At 31.5% G+C, this 23,925-nt stretch overlaps 1 protein-coding gene across 1 annotated transcript; it reads right to left on the bottom strand.

Annotated features, from left to right (window-relative positions):
• Positions 1 to 5,972: 5,972 nt before the first annotated feature.
• Positions 5,973 to 6,869, bottom strand: LOC125077999. Its single transcript, XM_047690133.1, has one exon. It carries the CDS (start codon positions 6,867 to 6,869, stop codon positions 5,973 to 5,975), a length of 897 nt encoding a protein of 298 aa, XP_047546089.1.
• Between the last annotated feature and the right edge of the window lie 17,056 nt (positions 6,870 to 23,925).

The following is a 23,925-nucleotide window of genomic DNA, read 5'->3' as shown; positions in this document are numbered from 1 at the left end:
ATTGAACACGATTTGCACGCATGTACTGAGTTCGTTAGTAACTTGGTGATACTATCCCACGCGCAAGTGTGAAGTACAACGGGCATAAAAAGATTTGCGATACCTTTTTTTAAAAATATTTCGCATCAAGCCAATTCGAAATAGATCTTATTCAAACAAGCACTTCTAAATCGTCATTTCACATAACGTAAAGTAGGTTTAAAATAAATATTCCATTGAGAAGACAGGAATGGCCTCCCATATATATACTATTTTTAAATTTATATTAGGAGTCTGAAGATACCCTAAACAATCCTCCAAATCTATTCAGGTATTCGTTAGTTATGGTAGTATTAAAGAATCATACAAAACTACGTGAATCCTGAACATTATACTCTTTCCTTTTAAATAGTAATAAACAGTAATCAATCTTTTATACGCAATACACGTTTACGATTATATTTTATATGTTTGTATCTCTCTTGAATATCAACAAATACTTATTGAATTAAAAATAATTTAGGCCACAGATTATAAAACAAAGGGCTGACGGAGCGCGAAACATTACAGTGAAGCATCAAAAGCAAATATAAAATCAAAAGTAAAGCGCGTGATACATCACTAATTAACAATTATAGCGACGTATTAACAAAAAAAACGCGTTGTTTCGCCGTACAATCTGAGCTGTAGAATAAAAATAATTTATGAACTAATAGAACTGAAACTTTCCCGCTGAATGCATTTTAGGTTACGATAATATGCTTACTGTGTCACGTTTTCAATAAACACAAATATGATTTTAAAAAATAAAAGCGACTCTAATAACTAAAAATGCACTAAACAGTAAAAAAATGACTCAGTGGGATTTTTAATCAAAAGTTTTTATCTGAAGCGGTTGCCATGCTTTTTTTGGTTTTCCAAAAACAGTTCTTTGATGTCAAAGGAAAATATTTGATACAACCTATTGACCCAACGGGGGCATAATCATATGCTTTATTTGCCTTTATAATTCATCTCACGCTTTCATCCAAAATATCGTAAGAAAACTTACAAGAGTTGGATGATTATCTGACATGTGTCCATCAATCCGCGTTGATACAGCGTGGTGGGCTTAGCCCAAGTTAGATATTTACAAGCTATAATATAATCGACTGCCTATATATTGAAGGTTTCGTTATTTAGTAGTACACTATTAAACATGTTATTATTAACTTACATAATTTTATTTTAAATACCTTTTACACTTAAAAACAAATTAAAAAGTTTAATCACATGTCAACATATGCCCCGTTTAAGTGGGAAGGTCTTTCATGTTACGTGTCTCGCTGTCTTCTAAAATACTCCCGCTATAACAAAACCACGAGAATAAATTCAAAAAAGGGTCTTAAAAATAAAGCTTCCAAGTAATTGAAGCAAAATTTGTCTTTCCTTTTTTTGATATAAATAAATAAATAAATATTGGACAACATTACATACATTACTCTGATCCCAATGTAAGTGGCTAAAGCACTTGTGTTATGGAAATCAGAAGTAACGACGGTACCACATACACCCAGACCCAAGCCAACATAAGAAACTAATGAACTTTTTTTTTCCGGGACTTCGGAGTGGCGTACCCATGAAAACCGATGTACACACTACTCGACCACGGAGTTAGACAGTTGGAGGTGTCTTTCACAATTATAGAGTCAATATAGATATATTATTGTCATATATCGAATATTAATATAAAAATAAACGAATACTGTATTAATCTGTACCAAATTATTAATTTAATAATAGCTTTTTTGTATTGTAGTCTGATTCTCCCTTTCTCTTTCTTATTTCTCTCACTTTTTATCATTAAGCAGTTCTTTATAATACGACGCACGATAAAATATAAAAAGATAGTAGTGGATTTACTAATTAAACGTGTTAAATGTATTTTAAAATATTTGTTCCTATTTACTATAAAAACATCTCACTATTTTATGTATTATATCTCACACTTATTAAAAGAAAAAATCTAAATAATATGAAGAAACAAAACAACAAAAGAATATAAAGATTTACAAAAAGAAAACACATATACTTAAAGTAATAATAATAATAAGTATTACAATAATATCACTACATATTCGTATGTATTTTCATTCCGAGACATTTCCCGTCTATTATTTACTCAGTGTTGTGTAACCGTAGCTTATATTGGCTCGTCTCGAGACGACAATTACACTTTTAATTATGAATTCTCGACAAACGTACCGAGAATTAAGGGGATACAAATAAAGCAATCAGTACATAGTGCCTTATGAATGTTTCATTCAATATTCACTTATGTTATGTTCATTTGACGATAACAATTAACTTAAACGGTCTCTAAACAGTTAAAGATAATTTTATAAGTTAATGTTAATATACTTTATTTTACACCACAAATATAAAATACAGAAATCTTAAGAATAAACACAAAAAAAAATACTAAAAATATAAAAAAATATTAGACGTGTTGTACAACGGGTGGACTTATGGCTAGTAAGCCATCTCCAAACAACCCAATCTGAGAGAGATTTTTTAAACAACATATTTTGAACTGATTTTAAACAATTGCAATGTCCTTATATAATTTATTTTTTTTTTTTTTTTTTTATTTATTTATAGGTTCGCTAGCGATTTTTACACAAATGTATATTAAAATAACGTTACATATAAAATTAAAAACATGCATAAACTGTGTAAAATCAGTTAAAAGCAAACACTGCATGCATACATAATTCTTTCTTTTAAGTATTGTTTGATAAATATAAATCTAAAAATAATGAATAGCAATTTACATTATATATTAAATTATAAATAAAGTTAAAATAAGTTCATAAATATTCTAAAAATGGATACAATCATAATGCGGTTTCTGATGCAAAACAGTTATGATAAAAGTTATATAATATAAGATTAATCAATTGAAAATACAAAGTGACATTAATAAATAATAATTAAAAACATTCAAAACGAGAATACTTAAAATACTGACTAAAACATTGCAAAAAATTAAACGACTAAAATAATTCAATTGACACAACTAAATTCATTGTAATTGGCTGATTAGGTTGTTTATAATTAACTTCCGAAAGGTATTAGGCGAATTTAAGTTAATATCAATTAAATGACTCAAACCATTATAGAGTTTGCATAAACGGGGAAGCCTAGAATTGGCGCCGAAAACTGTTCTGGTGCGTGGAGGCACAAGAGGAGTAATAATGTGTCTCGGATATCTGTTAGGCACTCTGAAATTTATTTTACTGAGTAAACTAGGGCAGTCCAAATTATTTCTTAATAGTTTGTATAAGAACAAAAGATCGAGTAAGTCTCTTCTTTTGTCAAGGCTCATCATTTTAAAATAGTTTAATCTATCCTGATATGAGGTTATCGTTTTATGAATTTTACCGGAATATGATAAATGCCATAAAAAGCGTTTTTGAACGCGCTCCAGTCTTAAGTAATGGGCAGCATAATGTGGACGCCAGACAACGCTGCAATACTCCAGGTGACTACGAACAAGACTATTGTAAAGCGTTATTTTTGTTTTAGCTTCTTTAAAATTTCGACCTTGTCTTATGATAAATCCTAACATTTTTAACGCTTTTTGTATTACATTATCCAAATGATTAGTAAAAGTTAATTTTTTATCTAATATAACGCCCAAATCTCTTATAAGATCAACCTCTTTAAGTGTAGTACCTTGCATGTTATATTGTGTTGATATGATGTTAATCTTACGAGTAAACTTGATGTGTACGCATTTCTCATGATTGAGCTGCATGCCATTAGATTCACACCAGTTTATAAGGTTATTCAAATCACTCTGAAGTAAAATCGCATCACTCGGTGAAAATATTGTTCGAGTGATTTTTAAATCATCGGCATATAAGTATGGCGTGGAGTTTTCAAAACAGAATACAATGTCGTTGATAAAAATATTAAACAAAATTGGACCAATATGTGATCCTTGAGGGATACCTGAGGTGATCATATTTGATGAGGAGCAAAAACCATTTACAACAACACAAAAAGATCGGTCGCTCAAGTACGATGAAATCCAGTGCAGCACTGATCCTGCATATCCATATAAAAACAACTTATCAGCTAGAATTCTATGTGGTACCTTGTCAAATGCCTTCTTAAAATCGGTGTAAATAGTGTCTACTTGCCTCTGAGAGTCAATAGCTTCTGATAATGATGAAGTAAAATTCATTAGGTTAGTGGCGGTAGATCTGCCTGGTGAAAAACCGTGTTGGTGTTCGGAGATGAATTGATTGAAATGTGATTGAATTAATGGGCAAACTAAAGATTCAAAGATTTTTGGGAAAATTGAAAGAATAGATATAGGCCTATAGTTACGTATATCTTTTTCATCTCCATTTTTGAATATTGGGACAACTTTTGCTTGTTTCCATATAGTTGGAAAAATCCCAGTACGTAGTGAGGCATTATATATTATGTATAGTGGTAGACTTAAGAAATTTGCACATCTTTTTATAAATATCGATGGTATATTATCCGGTCCCGGTCCTTTTGTGGTATCTAGGTATTTTAATTTTTGTAAAATATTATACTTACTTATTTCTATTGTTGTTAGGCTTTCACTACAACCTAAATTAAGAATGTTACGTAAATAGAAGGTGGAATCTAATTTGCAGCTGTCATCAGTATTATTATATACCGAGGCAAAATAAGATGAGAACATGTTACATATTTCGGCCCCTTTAGTAGATGTTATAAGTCCATTACTCATAGTAGTTGGATATGAATTAGAATTATTACGCTTATTCTTTAGGAATGTCCAAAATGCTTTCGGGTTTTTCTGAATTTGCTTTTCAATGTTAATATTATGTTTATTGTAGGCATCACGTGTAATTTTGTCACAGCGATCACTAAGTAATCTTAACTCTATTTCATCTATTGGATTATTATATTTTTTAAACCGTTTTAGAACCTTACATTTTTCTTTTATTCGTTTTTCTATGTTTTTATTCATCCAAGAAGGGTATCTGGTACTTCTAATTTTGTGTAATGGAACGTAACTTATGATAGCAGTCTGTATTGTCTCGTAAAATTTTTTAACCATTTCATTTATATCAACATCCACATGTAATAATTGGTGCCAGTCAATTCCTTTCAAATAATTTTCAATCGAGTCATAATCAGCCTTATAAAAATTAAATCGCTTCTGAGATGTATTCACACACAGTCTGTCCAGTCTGACGTTTGGTATAATTATTTCAAGGGGGGGATGAAGTTGATCAACTTTACTAATGGTATTATTAGAACAACTAACGGAACAATCTGGCAAATCTACAAGCACAAGATCAAGAATTTTTTGCCTATTATTAAGAATAGCGTTACATTGACGCAGTCCATTTTCAGAGATAAAATCCAGCAAACTTTGTACGATTGGAGGGATTATGCAGTTTAAAGCGTTTAGATCTACATTCCACGAAATACAGCTTAAATTAAAATCGCCTATAATACAGGTTAACATATTATGTTGTTCGGAAACTCTATTACAATTATTTAGAAAGTGATCCAACAAATCCCTACATACAGGTGGTGGAAGATATATTCCACATAAGGCTATATGACATATACTATTCATTTTAGGTACATCCAAAACCACCCACAAATCTTCACAATCGCTTTCCCAGTCACTAACTCTGTACGACAGGATATTTTTTTTCACGGCAATTAGTACTCCCCCGCCATCTGTCTTAGAGCTTAACTTTGCAGTTTGTCTGTCTCTTCTGTAAACGTTGTAACGATTATCAAACAATTCACCGTTCGAAATTAAGCTGTTTAACCAAGTTTCAGTTAAAATAATTACATCGTAATCATTGATTACTACGTTACGATAAACATCATGAGTTTTAGTTCTAACTCCACGAACATTCTGATAAAAAATCTTAATAGACATATATTTTAAGTAATATGATACCAATACATGAATTTTACCTTACACACTAACTTAATTTGCTTAAAAATTGCATATTTTTTACCACTTTGTAATCAGAGTTATCGTCCTTGCGAATAAGTATACGACCATTTCGAACCCACGTGTATTTATAACCTAATTCTTTAGCTTTTAGTCTCGTCGCAGCATGCAAAGCCTTATTTTCTGGTGACAGGTGTTCCATGATATAGATTGGTTTTTTCTCTCCCCCAACGCCTATATCCGATGTATTCAGCTTATTTCTCGAATTTGATTTATTGTATTTTATGACTGCCGCCAGAACATTGTCTCTAGTTAAACAAGTATTAAATTGTACTATAATAGATCTCGGTCGAGTACTGTGACGATTAACTTTAGCAACTCTTGTAATGTTCATTATTTTGTCTTCTGTTATGTTAACTCCTATAACGCTACCTAACTGCTGTAAGATTTTGACCAGGTTTTCGCTTTTTGATTCAGGTACACATTGCAATTCTAAGTTGTTAGATCTTGATCGTTGTTCAAGATCATTTATTCGTGCTTTTAGGATATCAATTGTTGATTCTAACTTGTTGTTTTGTTCACTGAGATTCTTTAAAGCCGTTACGTTAGCACGATGCTCCTTCATAAATTCATCATACTGCTTGCTTACAAAAGTCACAGATGTTTTTATATCTGTAATTTCTTCCCTCAACACCTTCAATTCACTATATAATACACTTTTGATGGATGTGGTTATCTCTGATAGCATATCTTTTATTTCCGCTTTAACAATTTTACTGACCATTTCCCGTAAATCATCATGGAGGATGTAGCTCGATTGGTCTGGTGAAGAAACAGCGACCCTTTTATTCGATCTTTTAGTCACATTATGATCGCTGATACGAACTGGTGTGTTCTCGTTATTACCTTTCGGCCTTTTTGGCATACAAGACGGACACTTCCAGTCAATAGCGTGGTCTAAATTAATGTCTATGCCGGACTGCGTGGTCGATTGTAAGCATGCACGATGGTATCTATTCTTGCAATTTACACAACACACATACTCTTCGTCCTTTTTGAAAAAGTCAACCTGTCTTGGGGACAATAAATAATTTTAATTATATAATAATATGCCTTATCAATTGTATTATATTTTACATTACATATGCTTTAAATAATCTCTATATAAAACTCATGTTAAAATAATAATAAATAAAGCTTATTGGCATATTTTGATATTGATGAAAACGTAACTGCTGATCTCTTTCAATGCAAGTTTAATTCTCAGCAGAGCTACTATAAAAGTGTATATATTATTAAGTTACAAGTAGTAAGTACTATGAAGTTTTGATTGCCCTTCTTAATTATTCTTTCCAAAGATATTTTAATATTTTAAAAACCAGCGTAAATAAACTTTTTTTTGTGGTATAGGTGGCAAACGAGCAAGAGGGTCACCTGATGGAAAGTGATTACCACCACATATGGACATCTGCCACACCGGGGCGCTTACAGGTGCGTTGCTGGCCTTTAATACATGAGTATGCTCTTTACTTGAAGGTTCCCAAATCGTATCGGTTCGGAAAAACGCCGACGAAAGCTGGTTCCACAGAGTGGTCGTGGGAGGCAGAAAATATCTTAAAAATAAACGTTTAAAATAAATCAATATAACAAGTACATAATATATCATAAAAAATAAACTTTAAGCCTAAATATGGAGCCAAATTACCATCCTTTTTTCGGGTTATATTAAATGTTAAAGTCAGTCAGTATATACAAAAGATAGCTTGTACAGCTATTGAAAAACATATTAAAAATGAAATCCGTATTATGTTTGTACATTAAAAACTCTGAGGTCTGAGAAACACGCATATAAATACCAAGGGTGCCAAAATTTGAACATAAACGTAAAATAAACGAGGATTGAAATCAGTCGGCAGCACAGCAATCAATAACAGTGATAACTGTAACCTGAAATTCTAAAACAAAGATTATGATGTTGGCTGTAAATCAAAACATAGTACATAAAAAATCGAAGGAACGAACAACACGTCTATAGAAATAAAAAAAAACGAGAGGCATCGTCTGAAACCCGGTTGGAACAAAGTTGTTTTTAATATAAATATACACAAAAAAAAATTTACAACATTTGACAATAACAAAATTGTTGATAAAAATCGTATGTGATTAATTTAACAAAAAATATTTTTTTAATAATATTGTATAAAATATACAATAGAAGAAGAGAAGCGAAAAGAGATTTAAAAGTCGCTTTGATGTTATTCATGTGGATGGACGGTGTGACGCTATAAATTGCTTTAGAATCATTATCATGTCTATAACTTTTTTAGTCTGTTTCAATCAAAAGCAAACTCAAGAGCAACTGTCGGCCAACTTATAAGTTTGACCAAACATACGAGTAATAATGAGTTTCGTGATCACTTTAAATTGATGTTTAAGTTACGATGGTGATAATTTCTAGTAACTATGCAATTAATTACTATAAATACTATGCCTTCTAGTAGTTTAGTAGGCTTCTAAATTTATACACACACGAGTGTACTCACACTACCAAAATATGCAAGTTTCCACACGATGTTTTCCTTCATCATCTAGTACCAGAGGAAATATAAACACAAATGAAACACATTAAAACTAAACAGTGTTTGCCCAGAATTATACCAACTATTTTCATCCAGCAATTTCGGCGCATCCTTAGGTATGAAATGATTTTGGTTAAAATTAGTAAATTTACAAAGATGTTACAGTTGGAGAGCGATAAATCTTAGCCTGCTGAGTACTCCCTGCTGTACCATTTCCCAATGTCTCTAAGCAGAGGTGACCACTTACTGCAAGTTATAGAGTTTATATAAATTAGGGAATGAACGATGTTGCTACCTTTTGAATCAAAATTAATGTAATAATAACATTGAAGCATTACTTTTACATTTCTAAAGTAAATACTTCCATATAATTATACGTCATAAAACTATTAACAAATTACTAAGATTAATTAAAATATTTGTTGATACGTATGTAACGTATGATTTATAAATGAAACAAAATCGTTTAATGAGTAATTATTAAGTTGTCTTGTCCACTGTTACTCCATATTTATTTATTTTCGAATAGTTTTTTATTTAACTAAGATCAAGTAAGTGTAATGTTTCAAATGTTGAATGAATTTGATTTTGAAGTTGGAGATCGATCAATATACAATTTATTTTCAGTAATTCGAATCGAGACGACTGGTCGAAAAAATAGTTTCGAATATAATATAAAAATGAGAATCTTCTATTCATCTAGAAGCTAAATTTTATATGATAGTCCGAATAATGGACGAGGGTCCATTGTAAGGTGTCTAAATTGAAAATTTATACAGGAATCGGGCAGGGGATGGAATGGAAATCAGCCACACAGGTGTTACGATATTGTTTTGGGGAATATTGAATTTTGCTCGACTTTTACAGGTTGGATTAGATAGGGTATCGTGCGGACTGCATACATTTGAATAATGCTGAACTGCTGTAGACAGCTGCGGCATGTGGTTCATCCCGCTTTTAAAGTAATTGTTTGCCTTTTTAAATTTACCTCTAGTGTTCAATATTTCCCTTGGCTTAAAATATTGCTTTATTTACTGATGACTTGCGGTAAAAGAATATTTCGGAATTGGTAACTTTTGTTAGTGTATTACATAAATCATCTATAACACTGAACTGCGCGTGAAAACAAACAGCGTATACAGCTATTATTTTATTAATCCATACAAGTATTCTGACTTAAAACTACTGGTAGAATTGCACTGTATTGCACTGTGCTTTAAAGTTAGCTCAAAACTAGCGCTTGGGTTGTGTAAAGCAGATAACTACGTACTTAAAGACCCGACAAGAAATACAGTTATAATTTAATGAAATAAATATTATATATAGGTATACGCATTATCGTATCAAATAAAATGTCTTGTTAAGAACTTCAAATATAATACTTAATTATATTAATTGATAAAATTAGATTATAGCTCATTTACCTTTAATGTTTTTATAATTTATGTAAATCCAGTTCATTAGCTCACAGACAAGCAAAGACGTTTGAATAATAATAAGGGAATCTTCATCGTATGTAAATTATTCGTAATTAATTGAGCACGCTCCGTAAATTTTAATTCAACTCGTTACAGAATGTTAAAGCTTGGAACATTTTGTGTTTTTGATTTGTTCATATCAAAATCAAACTTTATTAAAATTTCAAATGCACATTATAGAAATATTATTAATGCACCAACAATCAGTAGTGTATAAGAGTTCGAGTTAGATATGGTTAAAAAGATACGAATCTCAATCAAAGCCCAACTGTGAAGAGAACACACACAATAAGATGCCTATCTCCAGTTATAAAGAAACGGACAATGATCATTAAATATATAATCTTTATTTACATCAGAATAATTTACAGTGATGATTTGAATATGTGATTTAAACACATACAGGAGCCGAGATGGCCCAGTGGTTAGAACGCGTGCATCTTAACCGATGATTTCGGGTTCAAACCCAGGCAGGCACCACTGAAATTTCATGTGCTTAATTTGTGTTTATAATTCATCTCGTGCTCGGCGGTGAAGGAAAACATCGTGAGGAAACCTGCATGTGTCTAATTTCAACGAAATTCAGCCACATGTGTATTCCGCCAACCCGCATTGGAGCAGCGTGGTGGAATATGCTCCAAACCTTCTCCTCAAAGGGAGAGGAGGCCTTTATCCCAGCTGTGGGACATTTACGGGCTGCTTATGTTATGTTTATGTTATTTATACACACATCAGGATTAAAAATATATATTGTGCAAATGATATAAATGATACCTGTAGCTATGCCTCTATATCAATAGCGTAAAAACATGCTTAACTCAAAATAAAACGATATTTCTTTTGTTTTCTTATAGTATTTTATAATAATTATCGTTAATGTATTTTTTTTTTAATTTAATTTAATTTACAACCATGGACTCACAGATGCCCGTACCATTTCTTACATTTTATTTTTATAAATTTTGGCGTTATTTTATATTTTTACTGAGCATCAGCAGAACTTCGCTGTACTTCGAGCTTCTTGGAAGACGTGGCCCACACTGACATTTTTATTTTTATTTTTTTCATTTTAAAATAATATATAAATATATAAAATATCGTTAATGTTTACGCGGCGCCCAATGTAATTATGTATCTCCACACACCATTTCCCGCCATGACGAATATCTGTCAATGTCTTATGTTGCAGATTAAAAAGACAATACTATAATAATAAAAATAGTGGTTCACAGATAATAACAAATCATACAATATTCAATACAAAGTACGACATTCTAATGTAATCTTACAATAGTCCAACCACAAAAGGACAAAAGCCAAATAAACAACATTTGACGTCGAATTGGTCGAAATTATTGGTCGAGAGCTTAAATGATCTGTTATATACATTGTGGTTTCGCGAAAAATAGGAGTAGCGATCGTGGACGAAGCTGTTACGGCAACTTTGGAAGTGAAATTAAAGTTGAAATAAATAATTAAATGGTATCGTGTTGTATTTTAAATAAAGATATATTCATTGACAATTTTTAGTATATAACTGAGCAAATTGTACGGAATACGTAAAATTAAGGTTGATATATCTTTACCCTTTCTTCAATTGGAAAAGGTTATATCTACCTATATATCAATGAAATTAATTTATTTTAAGTGATTAAAACGAACCACAAGACCTGACAAACTTTAATTGGTAAACAACCTTCGCGTCACCGAAACTGACGGCTACTAAAACGTTTTTGTTAAATGGTTCATGTTTTCTTTCCGGGAAATTAATTAAGTTACCTCGTCGAGAAAAAAGGGTTGGCATAGATGGACAGCCGCTGCAACTGAGCCCGACTGACAATGATTTATTAGTCTGTGGGAGACCGCCATTGCTATTATGATCTTGGAAACACGAAATGGAATTTCCCGATGAAAAATTAGATGACATTATTGGGACTTTTCAATGGTTGAATCAAGATTTAAAAGAACGAAAGGTTATATTTAACGAGTTCTTTAGGACCTCATTTGATTAAGAGATTTCGATTCCAGTCCAGTTGATGATTATGTTGGCAATCGTAATAATATTAGGTTTATTTATTATGTAAGTGTTTACACTATAGCCGAAAATCGACTAAATTAATGGACATTTTAGGAAAATAATTAAGTATTTTTTAAACATATATTTTTCCAGCTCTCACTTTTAATTACTTAATAATAATAAATATATAATAAATAATAATACTATAAAATAATACTTTAATGTTTAGACACTCTTTAGCACATCAGTACCTTAAAAAAACCGGTTATCAAAACAAAGGAAGAACAGGTACTGAACTGTTTTGTCTTTGCCTATTTACGAACAAATGCAACTATCAATTAAGAAAAAAATCGTTCGAATCTTGCTAATAAAACTACACTGCACAAAAAAGAAAATTGACTAATTACACGGTGTCGTAGTTTTTATCTCTTTAATGAAATTATTACACAGTTGGTTACCATCTTTGATTAGTTTATTTCGAACTTATTAAACACAGAATTTCTTGAATTTGCATTTTAAAATCTGTAATTAAGAATCGACGTTTTCAAATGTACCACTTTTATTGCCGCTTTAAAACTTACTTTTAAATAATTGGGTTTTCTTCTGTGTTTATATGTATATGATTTATACAATCCTAATATAAAAATGTACTGAATTCTAATATTATAAATGCAAAAGTAACTCTGTCTGTTACACTTTTATGACCAAACTACTGAACAGAATTTGATGAAATTTTGTACGAAGTAATTTATACATGACGCCTGACCATCCCCTAAACACATAGTGTAGTGTGAGTAGTTTAATATAATTATATATTATGTAGAAAATCATTTATAAAAGTATTATCGATTCCAATTCATTCTATAAGAAAAAAAGCAAAACCTGATGACGATGATCTGCATTATTTACAATTAATTTCTACTCAAATAGTTTATTGAATAAAGTCATTATTATCTGTCACTCTTAAATGAAATGTGCACTTACGATGCAAATTTAGTTAATTTAGATTTTGTATAAAGCTTACAAAACAAATTACGATAACATTGGATATATTTTATAAACATTTTAACGGAACTCACCGATAGGTTGGTAAGTTATGTAGTATTAAATGTGACGTGACGTCGTCCTATCCGATTACGGTCACGACGACACAACTAAAAAGATACCAGCCAACAAACGCAGGACATACGTAAAACAGTGCACAAATGTGTGGGCTAGAACAGGTGCACTCTCTTTTCCCTTACGTTTTTTCCTAATCTGATGGGACGGAAAATCTCGACCGGAAAGAATTCAATCACAGGACTAATAAAGTCTATTATATCTTTTCAGAAAAATCATATATAACGTCCATACGATTGAAAATGAAGGCACAACGGTTTAACAAAAACAACAATCAGGATTTAAATCAAACATTTTCGGTCTGTAGAAAAAATATAATAAACGAACGAGGAAGGAAACTAAAAAAATAATTGTTCAATTACTAAATTTTTCGTCAACATAAAAATATAAATTACGTTTTGACCTTCGTCATAACATTGTAGTGAACAGTTCTTAACTTAGAATAAGGTGTACCAGAAATGATATCAAGCTCATTTGATTACAAATAACATGTCGAATTTAATTTCAGTAGTGATACGCGAATTTGCCTCTTATTATTATTTCAAATTATAATAATAAAGGTCAATATCTCATGTCATAATGTCACATATGCCATTTATTTTAAAATTATGCCATCCATAGAACACGCATGAAAATATTGTAACAGCCTAGGTCGATTTTCAACACTTTACGAGTGGAATACGAAGCGAGTTTAGATTAACACATACTACCTTATGTTAAAGAGGCCAGTGACCTTTCCCAATTAACAAACATAAAGATAGAGCTTCAGATGTCTGAACGAAAACAGACGTTTTTTTAATCAATTCATCTACATTCTAATTAATTTTTCAATTAACTAACAAATAGTTTTCCATTATGAAATTAATGAAAAATGATCAATTTTCGCGCGGACAATTTTCAGAATCTATTTAAAATATTGCAAGGGACATCGAACGCTATGATTTATTTTTAAAATAAACGGAGCCATATTTTTTTGTTGATGTAAATAAATATATATTACGATCCACAAACATATAATTTACATTATGCTTATGTGTTTCCTTGGGTTCCAAGATTGCTTCATAGCAAATTTAACCGAATCCGGTTTAGTAATTTGACCGTGGAATGTATCAAAGTTAATGTATAGACTAGATCTACACTAAATTAAAAAAAAAATAGCTAAGTAAATATTTAAGCAACTTGAAATTGAAGACAACATTTCTTTACAAAAATTAAGATATATAGACGAACTAGTTATCGCACGCGGCTACGCTGGCGTTTTAGTGGCTGGTCATCATGCGTTGGATATAAAAAGAAACCTATGTCATCCGTTGAGGTTCAGACTTGCTAAATACTAAATTTCATTAACTTTGGTTCAATGGTTTAGCCGTGAAAGCGTAACACACAGGGTTATTATTAGTACAGATATCAAATACCTTAATAATTCGTATTAAAATGAGACGAAAAGCAAGCATATATATTTACGTTAAACGAACAAAAAAATTCAAAACTCTTCGTCTACTCCTTTACACCAAAATAAAAAGCTAAAAGAAAAAACTGAGATAGAAGACAAAAATAGTATAAGACGTGAAGATTTTCGTGTTGACCGATAATAAAGGTATAAACCAGAGCAAGCATCACTGTCCTTTCATCAAGTTCATTTGTGTTTAAAATTCATCTCGCGCTTTAAGTTGAAAGAAAACGTCTTACGGAAATCTTCATCTGTCGAATGATTCATGGGTATTCCCCAATCTGCAATGGAGCAGCGTGGTGGAATAAGCTCCAAACCTTTTCCACAACGGGCAATGAGGTCTTAACCCAGCAATATTACAAAACTATATAATATCTCACGATATTATAAGACTGCCACTAGTATAACCAAGTTTTTAACACGTAATACTAAATTTAAAATCAATTTCTATCTACGATTTTCTTAAGACTAAAACCGATAGCATCTCGCTGACGCTACAGATCTAGATGACCAGGTAAGTCTGAGTAAGCTAAATGCATTGAGATAGAGCACGGAACCCTCAAACCTCAAGCCGGACTAGGCACAACACTTCATATAGGACTTACTTCTGAACTAGAATTATAAATCATAGGACATGGATGTGGCAAACGAAGATTCAGTTACAACATTTTAGTTACATAAACAGCACCTTTTTTTTATCAGATTTATGTAATTGAAATAGAAAAGACCTTTATTTCATACTTTAATTTGATACTGGATTCTTTAAAGTGATCGTTACAGTTCGCATGGTAGGTATGAAACTAAAATTGATATCGATGAAAGAATAATTAAAGAAAATCAATAAATAAACATGGATAAAATAAATAAAAGATATAAAAACTCTTTGCTGGATGAATTATTTTCTCCTTTTAATTTTTTCTTTCTTCCTGTCGTGTGCCGTTTATCATGTGCCGTTTGCCGTCACGGCACATGAGTTGGTCATACCCTCAATATGCGCCAACAGATGTGTCATCTGAAATATCTTATGAAAAACGCCACAATAGAACAAAATATTTGGTAAAATTCTTTATCTATAGTAATATTATAAATACGTAAGTAACTCTGTCTGTCTATCTGTTGCTCTTTTACAGATGTATCACTGAACCGACTTTGATGAAATTAGCTATAATGAATCTTGAAGTCCAAGGCTACGTTTATAGGCTACGTTTTTACTTCTAATAGTTGTTGATCAACCCCTAAAACGCGAGCGAAGTCGCAGAAGAGAACTACTTAGTAATAAAGTTGGTTACTATGATAACTTATCCCTGGTTCTTTTCTTGTATTAAAGCAGTGTAGTTTCGTTTCCGCGTCAATTTTTACGACAATTCAGAAATTACTAGTTTAGAACCTCGGTCGGAGCTAAAGTAAAGATTTTCATAGCAAATAAAGCCTCGTTAAGTTTTGTAGGATAGCCAACCCCTTGAACTCTGAATTTCAAATCATTGCAATCGTAATAAGGTCGGTCAACTGGTGCTACGCATCTGTTAGGACATATATACATACATATGTATATTAGGAATAAAATATTCTTGTTCGATTTAAGCTTATCGAATTGTAAATGTACAAGGCTATTTTACTTTGCAAGAACGCAAATGGAGATTGAATTGAAACTAGATGTTTTAGTTATAATGAACGTAACCATTAAATTTAATAATTATTGAGCCACTTTAAAAACAATTGCCGCATCCAATCCAATATCAATGTGAAGCTTAGTGATACGATACCAGAACTGACGATGCACGATGATCCGAGTGAAAATTAATTTATCGCAGAGTTGGTTATAACGAAACTAAACCTAACTTGACATAATTTAGTTACAATCGAATTAAAATCGATCTATTAATTATTATTTATCTATATCAAGTAATAGTTGCTAAGTTCTATCTCTACTAACAGCAAATCTGATGAAATTGGCGCTTACGTTATTGCTGAAAGTTTAAGTTGATTAATGATATGGATGAGGATGCATTTCAATACATGCAGTTAAAATAATAAAATATTATTTTATGACAGTTTGTTCTAAAATTATTTGAGCACAATTCTTAAAATGTGTATATAAAAAGTGAGAATATGAAACCCACCCAGGCAGAATACTGCACCAAGCCCACAGATAAAATAAATATATGTTAACTATCTCATCTGACACATTATCTTCAATATATATTTCGTTGTTTAGATTGCGGCGGGCGGACTGACAAATGGGTCACCTGATGGTAAGTGGCGACAACTGCCCAAGGTTTTGTCCACTGTAATAAATATTAATGACATTCCTCCTTCGGGTATATATATAGATACGAAAAAACATTGAATTATTGTTTATTTATGAAATAAAATATAATATTTGTACACAAGAGATCCAATACAAAAGTTTAAATCAATCACACAGCTGGTTATAAATCCCTACATCAACTTTCTTCATAACACAATTCGAAGCGCCCGAGTCGTCCTCGATCCCTCTCACATTTATTGGCACTAACTCCTTTATTGGATTGTTTTATTTTCTACCTAAGGAGACATCCTTTTCTTTGTAAAACTCGGTTTTGAAATACAAATAAAATATCTTGTATGAACACAGAAATGTAATATATAGTACTTTATTGTCATCGACCTCAAGCGGCTGATTGTGTAATCCTGCCAAATTTATTTTTCCTGAAGCCAAATAAATGGATAAGATAAGATCTATCTTAGATCTGGTTAAGATTAGATCCAGTTTCATGGTGTTTTTATCGAGATCGAATCATTTCTACGTAGATTTTTTTTTTTTAATCTAGTAAATTTATAAATAATGGCGCAATACGTCCATTAATAAATTGGAATCTCTTTGGTGATTGTAATCTCATTATATTAATAAATGAAGATATTTTTTTTAGTTTTACCTAACTGAAAAAACGTACTTCAACTGAACAACTACAACAGAAGCTGCAGCATTTTTCGAAGGAAGTTTTAGCATAAAATACATGACAAACAATATCTGCCGACGGATTTGCTTGTATATTATATGACTAGAAGGGGAACAATTATTATACTAACTTGTAACGATTATGATACATTCCTAATTCTATTCCGAACCAAATTTGACTATATCTCACAAAAATAATCCTCAACTAGTAGGACTAGTCGTAACTGTAGGCCTAATCTATTTATTTATATGTTATGATAAGATCCAGATTATATTTCGTTCGAACTTCGACTGCAACTGGATCTCGTCAACGACTGAACGGCAACGATTCGATTTCGACTTCATCGCGATATTCGTTAATAAAATTGTCGCCCAAGCTTTGCATCTTTAAGTATGATTGGCATACCTAAAGCCTACCACAATAGGAGTAAAGCAAAATAAACAACATTTATCATCGAAGTTACGCGATAGCTTGAATAATCGATGAGATTTGTTAGGGATTCTCGATAAAAGTGAGTTTTGAATCGACAGAGCTGTTATCGGAACTTTAGGGGTAAAATTAAAGTGGATATAATTATTAGGTTGAATTGTGTTGTATTATAAATAAACAGATTAATCAAGACCTGTTTTTAGCAAAGCGTATGGAATAAGCTGAATGTAAAAGAGTAATTAAATTTTCTTACCGTTCGTTTTAGTAGAATTTACACAGAATATGGAAGTCATTCCCGGAGTATGGAAGTTGGAAGTACCGTGTCTCGGAAATCACGTAAGGTTGTTGGTTCGGTCTGAACTCTTTCCGATCGGCAGGATTAATCGAGCACCTGCGTTTGCGCACACAAATATGCAGTATATTATGTCCTGCGTTGGCTGGTCCCCTTTAACATTGTCCGTCTTCACATCATCATAATCGTCATCAGCTTTAAATTCTTTCTGCATAATAATAACCCAAAAGTCCATATAAAACCATGATTAAATAAAAGGTCATATAAAATACTAATTAAAATTTTGATGATATTTAAAAAGTGTCTGTAACTTTATAGGCAATCTTAATAATTTCAAAATGACATTTGATCTCGAGTAGCCTTCCGCAGTACTTAATGTTTAAATTAATAATTCAGTTCACGAAAGATGAATTTGTCTTGTAATGAAAACATTATGCTTTGGACATTTTAATTACGACGAGATTGCATTCTTAAAGGCTTTGTATATTTAAGTTATTTTGATGGTTTTAGTTTACAAATATATTAAAATCGTTTTAATATATTTTAAAAATGATTAATCTTTAAATAACATAAAATAACTGAACTTACAGTTTACGAGATGTCGTGATGAGTGCTATTTCGCTTATATTATAAATATATACCAATATAGATAGTAGGGCTATCAATATTACAAGAGTGAGGTACGGAACTAATTTTAACAGCTTTTATATAAAGAAAAAAATTAAAACAATATGATAAAGTCTTACGAAGAAATTTTATTACAAGAATCTGTATATTGCTGCGAAGATCGGAACAAAGACTCATATGTAGTACAACTTTCTAGAAAACCCGATGTTATGTTTCAATGTATTTTATGAATAATACCTAACTATATCGCAGCGTGACAGAATAAGAAGAGAATATTCTCCTCTCGAGTACAAACGTACCCAGAGGGACCAACAGTGGGCATGTAATTGTTGTTATTTTACCTTACCTAACTATATAGCTGTTTATTCCTTTTGGTAAACAATCAATCAAATAAAGGGGATCACCCTTTCTTATATTAATTTAACCCATTAAAAAATGTTCGTTAAGAACCTATAAGTATATGACGTCGCTATATTTAGTACAAATTAGCGTTTGTTGAAATTTTTAACTGAAGTTCAAAATTACGCTGATAGCTTTTTAACCGACTTCGAAAACTTTTTTGTTTTTCAACCACAGAATTTGGTTATTTATAAGCGATTTATAAAAAAATTGTTTGGAAGGGTTGTCTGTTCGAACTCGATTTAAAATTGACGTATTTTTTTTTTATTTTTGTTCCCTCGACTGTTTCTATTGTTACGAATGATCTGCGTATAAAATATGTTTTATATTTACATATATTCATAAGATTTTATGCAGCTTTGATTGAAACTTCACATGCAACACTTTGACCTACTTGATCTTTTACATAAATTTATTTTATGTTTAATTCTGTTGGAGTACTTTATTATTCTTATAATAATTTATTAATAAATGCATGCCTTTTAGGAGCCGAGATGGCCCAGTGGTTAGAACACGTGCATCTTAACCGATGATTTCGGGTTCAAACCCAAGCAGGCACCACTGAATTTTTATGTGTTCAATTGTGTTTATAATTCATCTCGTGCTCGGCGGTGAAGGAAAACATCGTGAGGAAACCTGCATGTGTCTAATTTCAACGAAATTCTGCCACATGTGTATTCCGCCAACCCGCATTGGAGCAGCGTGGTGGAATATGCTCCAAACCTTCTCCTCAAAGGGAGAGGAGGCCTTTAGCCCAGCAGTGGGAAAATTTACAGGCTGCTAATGCTAAAATGCTAAAAAAAAATGCTTTAACTAGCCCATTCATGGTTTTCTTTAAATAACTAATGTATTAAAGTAATCTTTTTGATGACCTTGCATGATGAATTGTTAAAACGGATCAAGCACATGAAAATTCTGCGGAGTTTGATCAAGATTTTAAACCGCGACCTTCGTTCACGATCTACGTGTTACACATTAAGCTAGGTCGTATAAATCGTGTCTTGTATAGGAACGTTTCCAATAAAACTGAGATAAAAAAAATAATAATATACAAATATAGAGAATTGAATTTGGAATCAATATACGACCTATACGTGATTGTAGGCGGATGGCATCCCCTTTTAACCATAAAGCCGCCCGCGCGTCTAAAGCCCCTTCCGAAGCTACATCACTCTGACCTGATCGAGACGGTATTTTTAGCAAAACCTTCGCATAAGTCTTCCTTCTCAAAGAAACATTTAATTCTTCAACGACGGATAGTCTTAACTACTTTAAAATAAATATTTCGGTAGCTTAACATTATATTTTTAAACATGCCTTGCATACTTAATTATTTGTTGTTATATTATAATAAAAATAAAAAAAAATATATATGAAATAAATTGATTAAATATTTTTTTAGTACCAACAGATTTACCTAAGTTATTTAAACTTTGAAACAGGAATTTAAAACAGGATTTTCTAATAGCTACAAGTATCTATCCGAAGAAACAAAAAGATACCATAGACATTGTCACTATTACAATAAACTATTTATTACACCATTAATTGCCCCTGAACCATGGAAACTAAGCGTTGTCCCCGGTGCCCATAATTACACTGACCTACTCATTTAAAACCGAACACGGCAACTAAAACTATTGCTATTTGGCGATAGAACAACTAATGAGGTTTCGTGTTTGTCTAAGTAGCGTAACATGAGAGTTAGAAAAGTGTATATATACAACGTAGTCGTCTTTGTTTATTTATATATCTAGACATACGCTCAAAGCTGATGACGCGAATATAAAAATATTGGCTAACTTTTGCTTACTAAGTACACGCACATTAGTAGAGAAGTATTACTTTTGGCGAGTGTTAAGCGTAACTGTCACGCACACCAAGATAAAGAAGTGGCCCCGTTTGTTTTCGTTCTTTTGTAGTGCAACACTATCTAGATGTATGCTAATCTAATGTATAAGTATTATAAACGTTGACAACAAATGTAGTGTTACATAATAACAAAACTTTTGAATTATACAAAATGAAATCAACTGTAACAATAAAACTTTTATCAATATCAGTTGTAAAGTTATCTCGACTCTAACACTGGTGATAAGCACTCGACTCGGTAATTTGTATGTCGACTGCAACGTCTTCTAACTCGAAGCACTCAGAGTATTCTTTTAGAAAACTTGGAAATGTCGCCTTGTTATGGTTATTGTTTTACACCGTAGACCGACGTTTTCTTGGCGGGAATACGTTGATATATTTTTCTTTATTATCTACGTTTTCTTGACGGAAATACGTTGATATATTTTTCATTATTATCTATGATTTTTTTTGTGTGACAAATCCATGATTCGGCATTAAAGCATTAACGCCTGCGAAAATGAAGACTATTCAAGTTATTTCGATTCATTTATTAGTCTATAACAACCGTATATTATAAGAACTACGAATAAAGACCAATTAAATAAATACTGTTACATGGAATTTTATTAAGTTCGTTTATAAAAATCCGGTCTCCGATTCCCGTACACATTAATTAAACCACAACAAACCGGTTCGCTTAAATCGATTAAATTAAAAATTTACGAGCGTTTCAACAGCTAGTTTGCAACATCAATAGAGAAAGAAACTTCAGAACAAACTACTCCACGTTGGCGGCAAACGCCTAGAGACTGCCGTGACGGGAATACGGAGCATCGACAAATGCATAACGTGGTTGTATCTGCGCCACTATCGTAGCTGTATTTACTTGTAACTTTGATGCAATTGCCGGTAAACGAAAACTTAAGACGTGATATTGAAAAGAAGTAAAATAATTAAAACTGTGATAATTAACAACACGAGAGATGAGTGGATTGTGTGCGCAACAAGAACAAGTCAGAATATAGTTCTTATAATAAGTGTTCAACTGTAAGAGATGATTGTAATAATTTTGTATGAAAGCAGGTTAAAGAGAATTGTTTATAAGTTATAATAAGGATATCCGGAAGAAAGTAATTAAGTTTTAATAACATGAAAATCGCAATGCCAAACCCCACAAAAATAAAATTTACAGGCATGCCATTTATAGCAGCTTATTGTAGCTTTATAAATGATAACTGAAAGTTATTCTAAATGCTTTGAACCTTACCGTTTATTTATTTAATAAACCCTCAACTTTATCCGCGCGAAATTTATAAAACTTTATAGTACACAAACCTTCACTCCATATTTTATGTTCTCAAGGGGTGAATTAAAAAAATGAGCCTATGTCCTTTCTTGAGGCTTAAGTTTATTTCGTATCATATTTCATCTAAATCTGTTCAGTCCCTTAGTCGTGAAAGCGTAACAAACCAACAGAATTACTTTTGTACTTATATTTAGTAGATATATTTTAGTTGTAATTCCAAGAAAAATATTGACATTTAAGTTATATGTCAGTTTTTAAGTAGCATTACGCTTCATACAAAACAAAAGGCACATGGAGCGGTTGGAATGTCATGGTGAAGCAACAAAAGCAAATACAAAATCAATAGCAAAAGCAAATTTCATATTCCAAGCATAGTACACGCGTCACGCACACATACATGTGTACAGAGTGACGGCTGTGACGTGGCATATCAGTATAAGAGAGCATTATGCCATTTGCCGATACAATATTACCCCAAGGCGCACTATAGTTGTTTCACAACAAAAGACCTTTCTATATCCGACAAAAGCTAATCTAATCTAATTGATGTATTTTAAATATTAATTTAAAATACATCAATTAGACCCATCGACGTGGATGTATGGATCTTACTTACTACTAACACGTACTTACGTCTTACTAGCACACTGCATTATCACGTAAGATAATATCAGTTATAGTATAGAATATCCCGATTAATTATCGGTGGATCGGAAATCAACTAACGTAGACATATCATTTCTGATTTATGTACATTAAGAAGTTTTAAATGTATTTTATTTTTGTAACTACTTTAACAAAAAAATATAAAAAAAACATGTTTACTGTTGTTTGTAGAAATTAGAATTAGGAAGATACACTGATGTGTCATGAATTCAAATCGTTTGTTAAAAAACATTCATAAATAAAGGATATATATTTAACACAAGATTATATACATGATATAAATACTTGTTTGAGTTTCAGATATATTATATTGTATATACATAAACATGTATGTCCAATGTTGGAAATGTATAGTGAGTATCTTGCCGGTTCTTCTGGATAGAATCAACATTCCGAACCGTCACTGTACCTTTACGTTTAATACTTTAGTTCATACAGTTGTGTAACATGACAATTCAAAAGTGCTTTTAAATGCCAACTTGAGTAAAGTGTATATTGACTTGATTTGAGTAAAAATAGGATATTATCATGTTGAAAAATAAGACTATTTCTAGCAAGAATAAAATTAAATGTACTTGATTGCATTATCACAATAACCAAAAGTGTGCTAATTGAACTGGTTGGGTAGAACTGCTTTAAAACTCAGCTGTAAGAGTTGACCCATACATAAACAGTAACAGGAGAAGTTAAATAAAGCTTTTTAATAATTAAGCCATTAAGGAAAAATGATTTTATTCAATTAAGAATAATGAAAATAGGAAAAATGTACAATCAAGTAAATGAAAAACAAATTTCTAATTTGCAAATTATTTACTAAGCTTCACTA

Source organism: Vanessa atalanta, chromosome 4 (genome assembly GCF_905147765.1).
Source record: "Vanessa atalanta chromosome 4, ilVanAtal1.2, whole genome shotgun sequence".
NCBI lineage: Eukaryota > Metazoa > Arthropoda > Insecta > Lepidoptera > Nymphalidae > Vanessa > Vanessa atalanta.
Note: the sequence above shows the minus strand (reverse complement) of the source record. Positions and strands in the feature narration are given on the sequence as shown.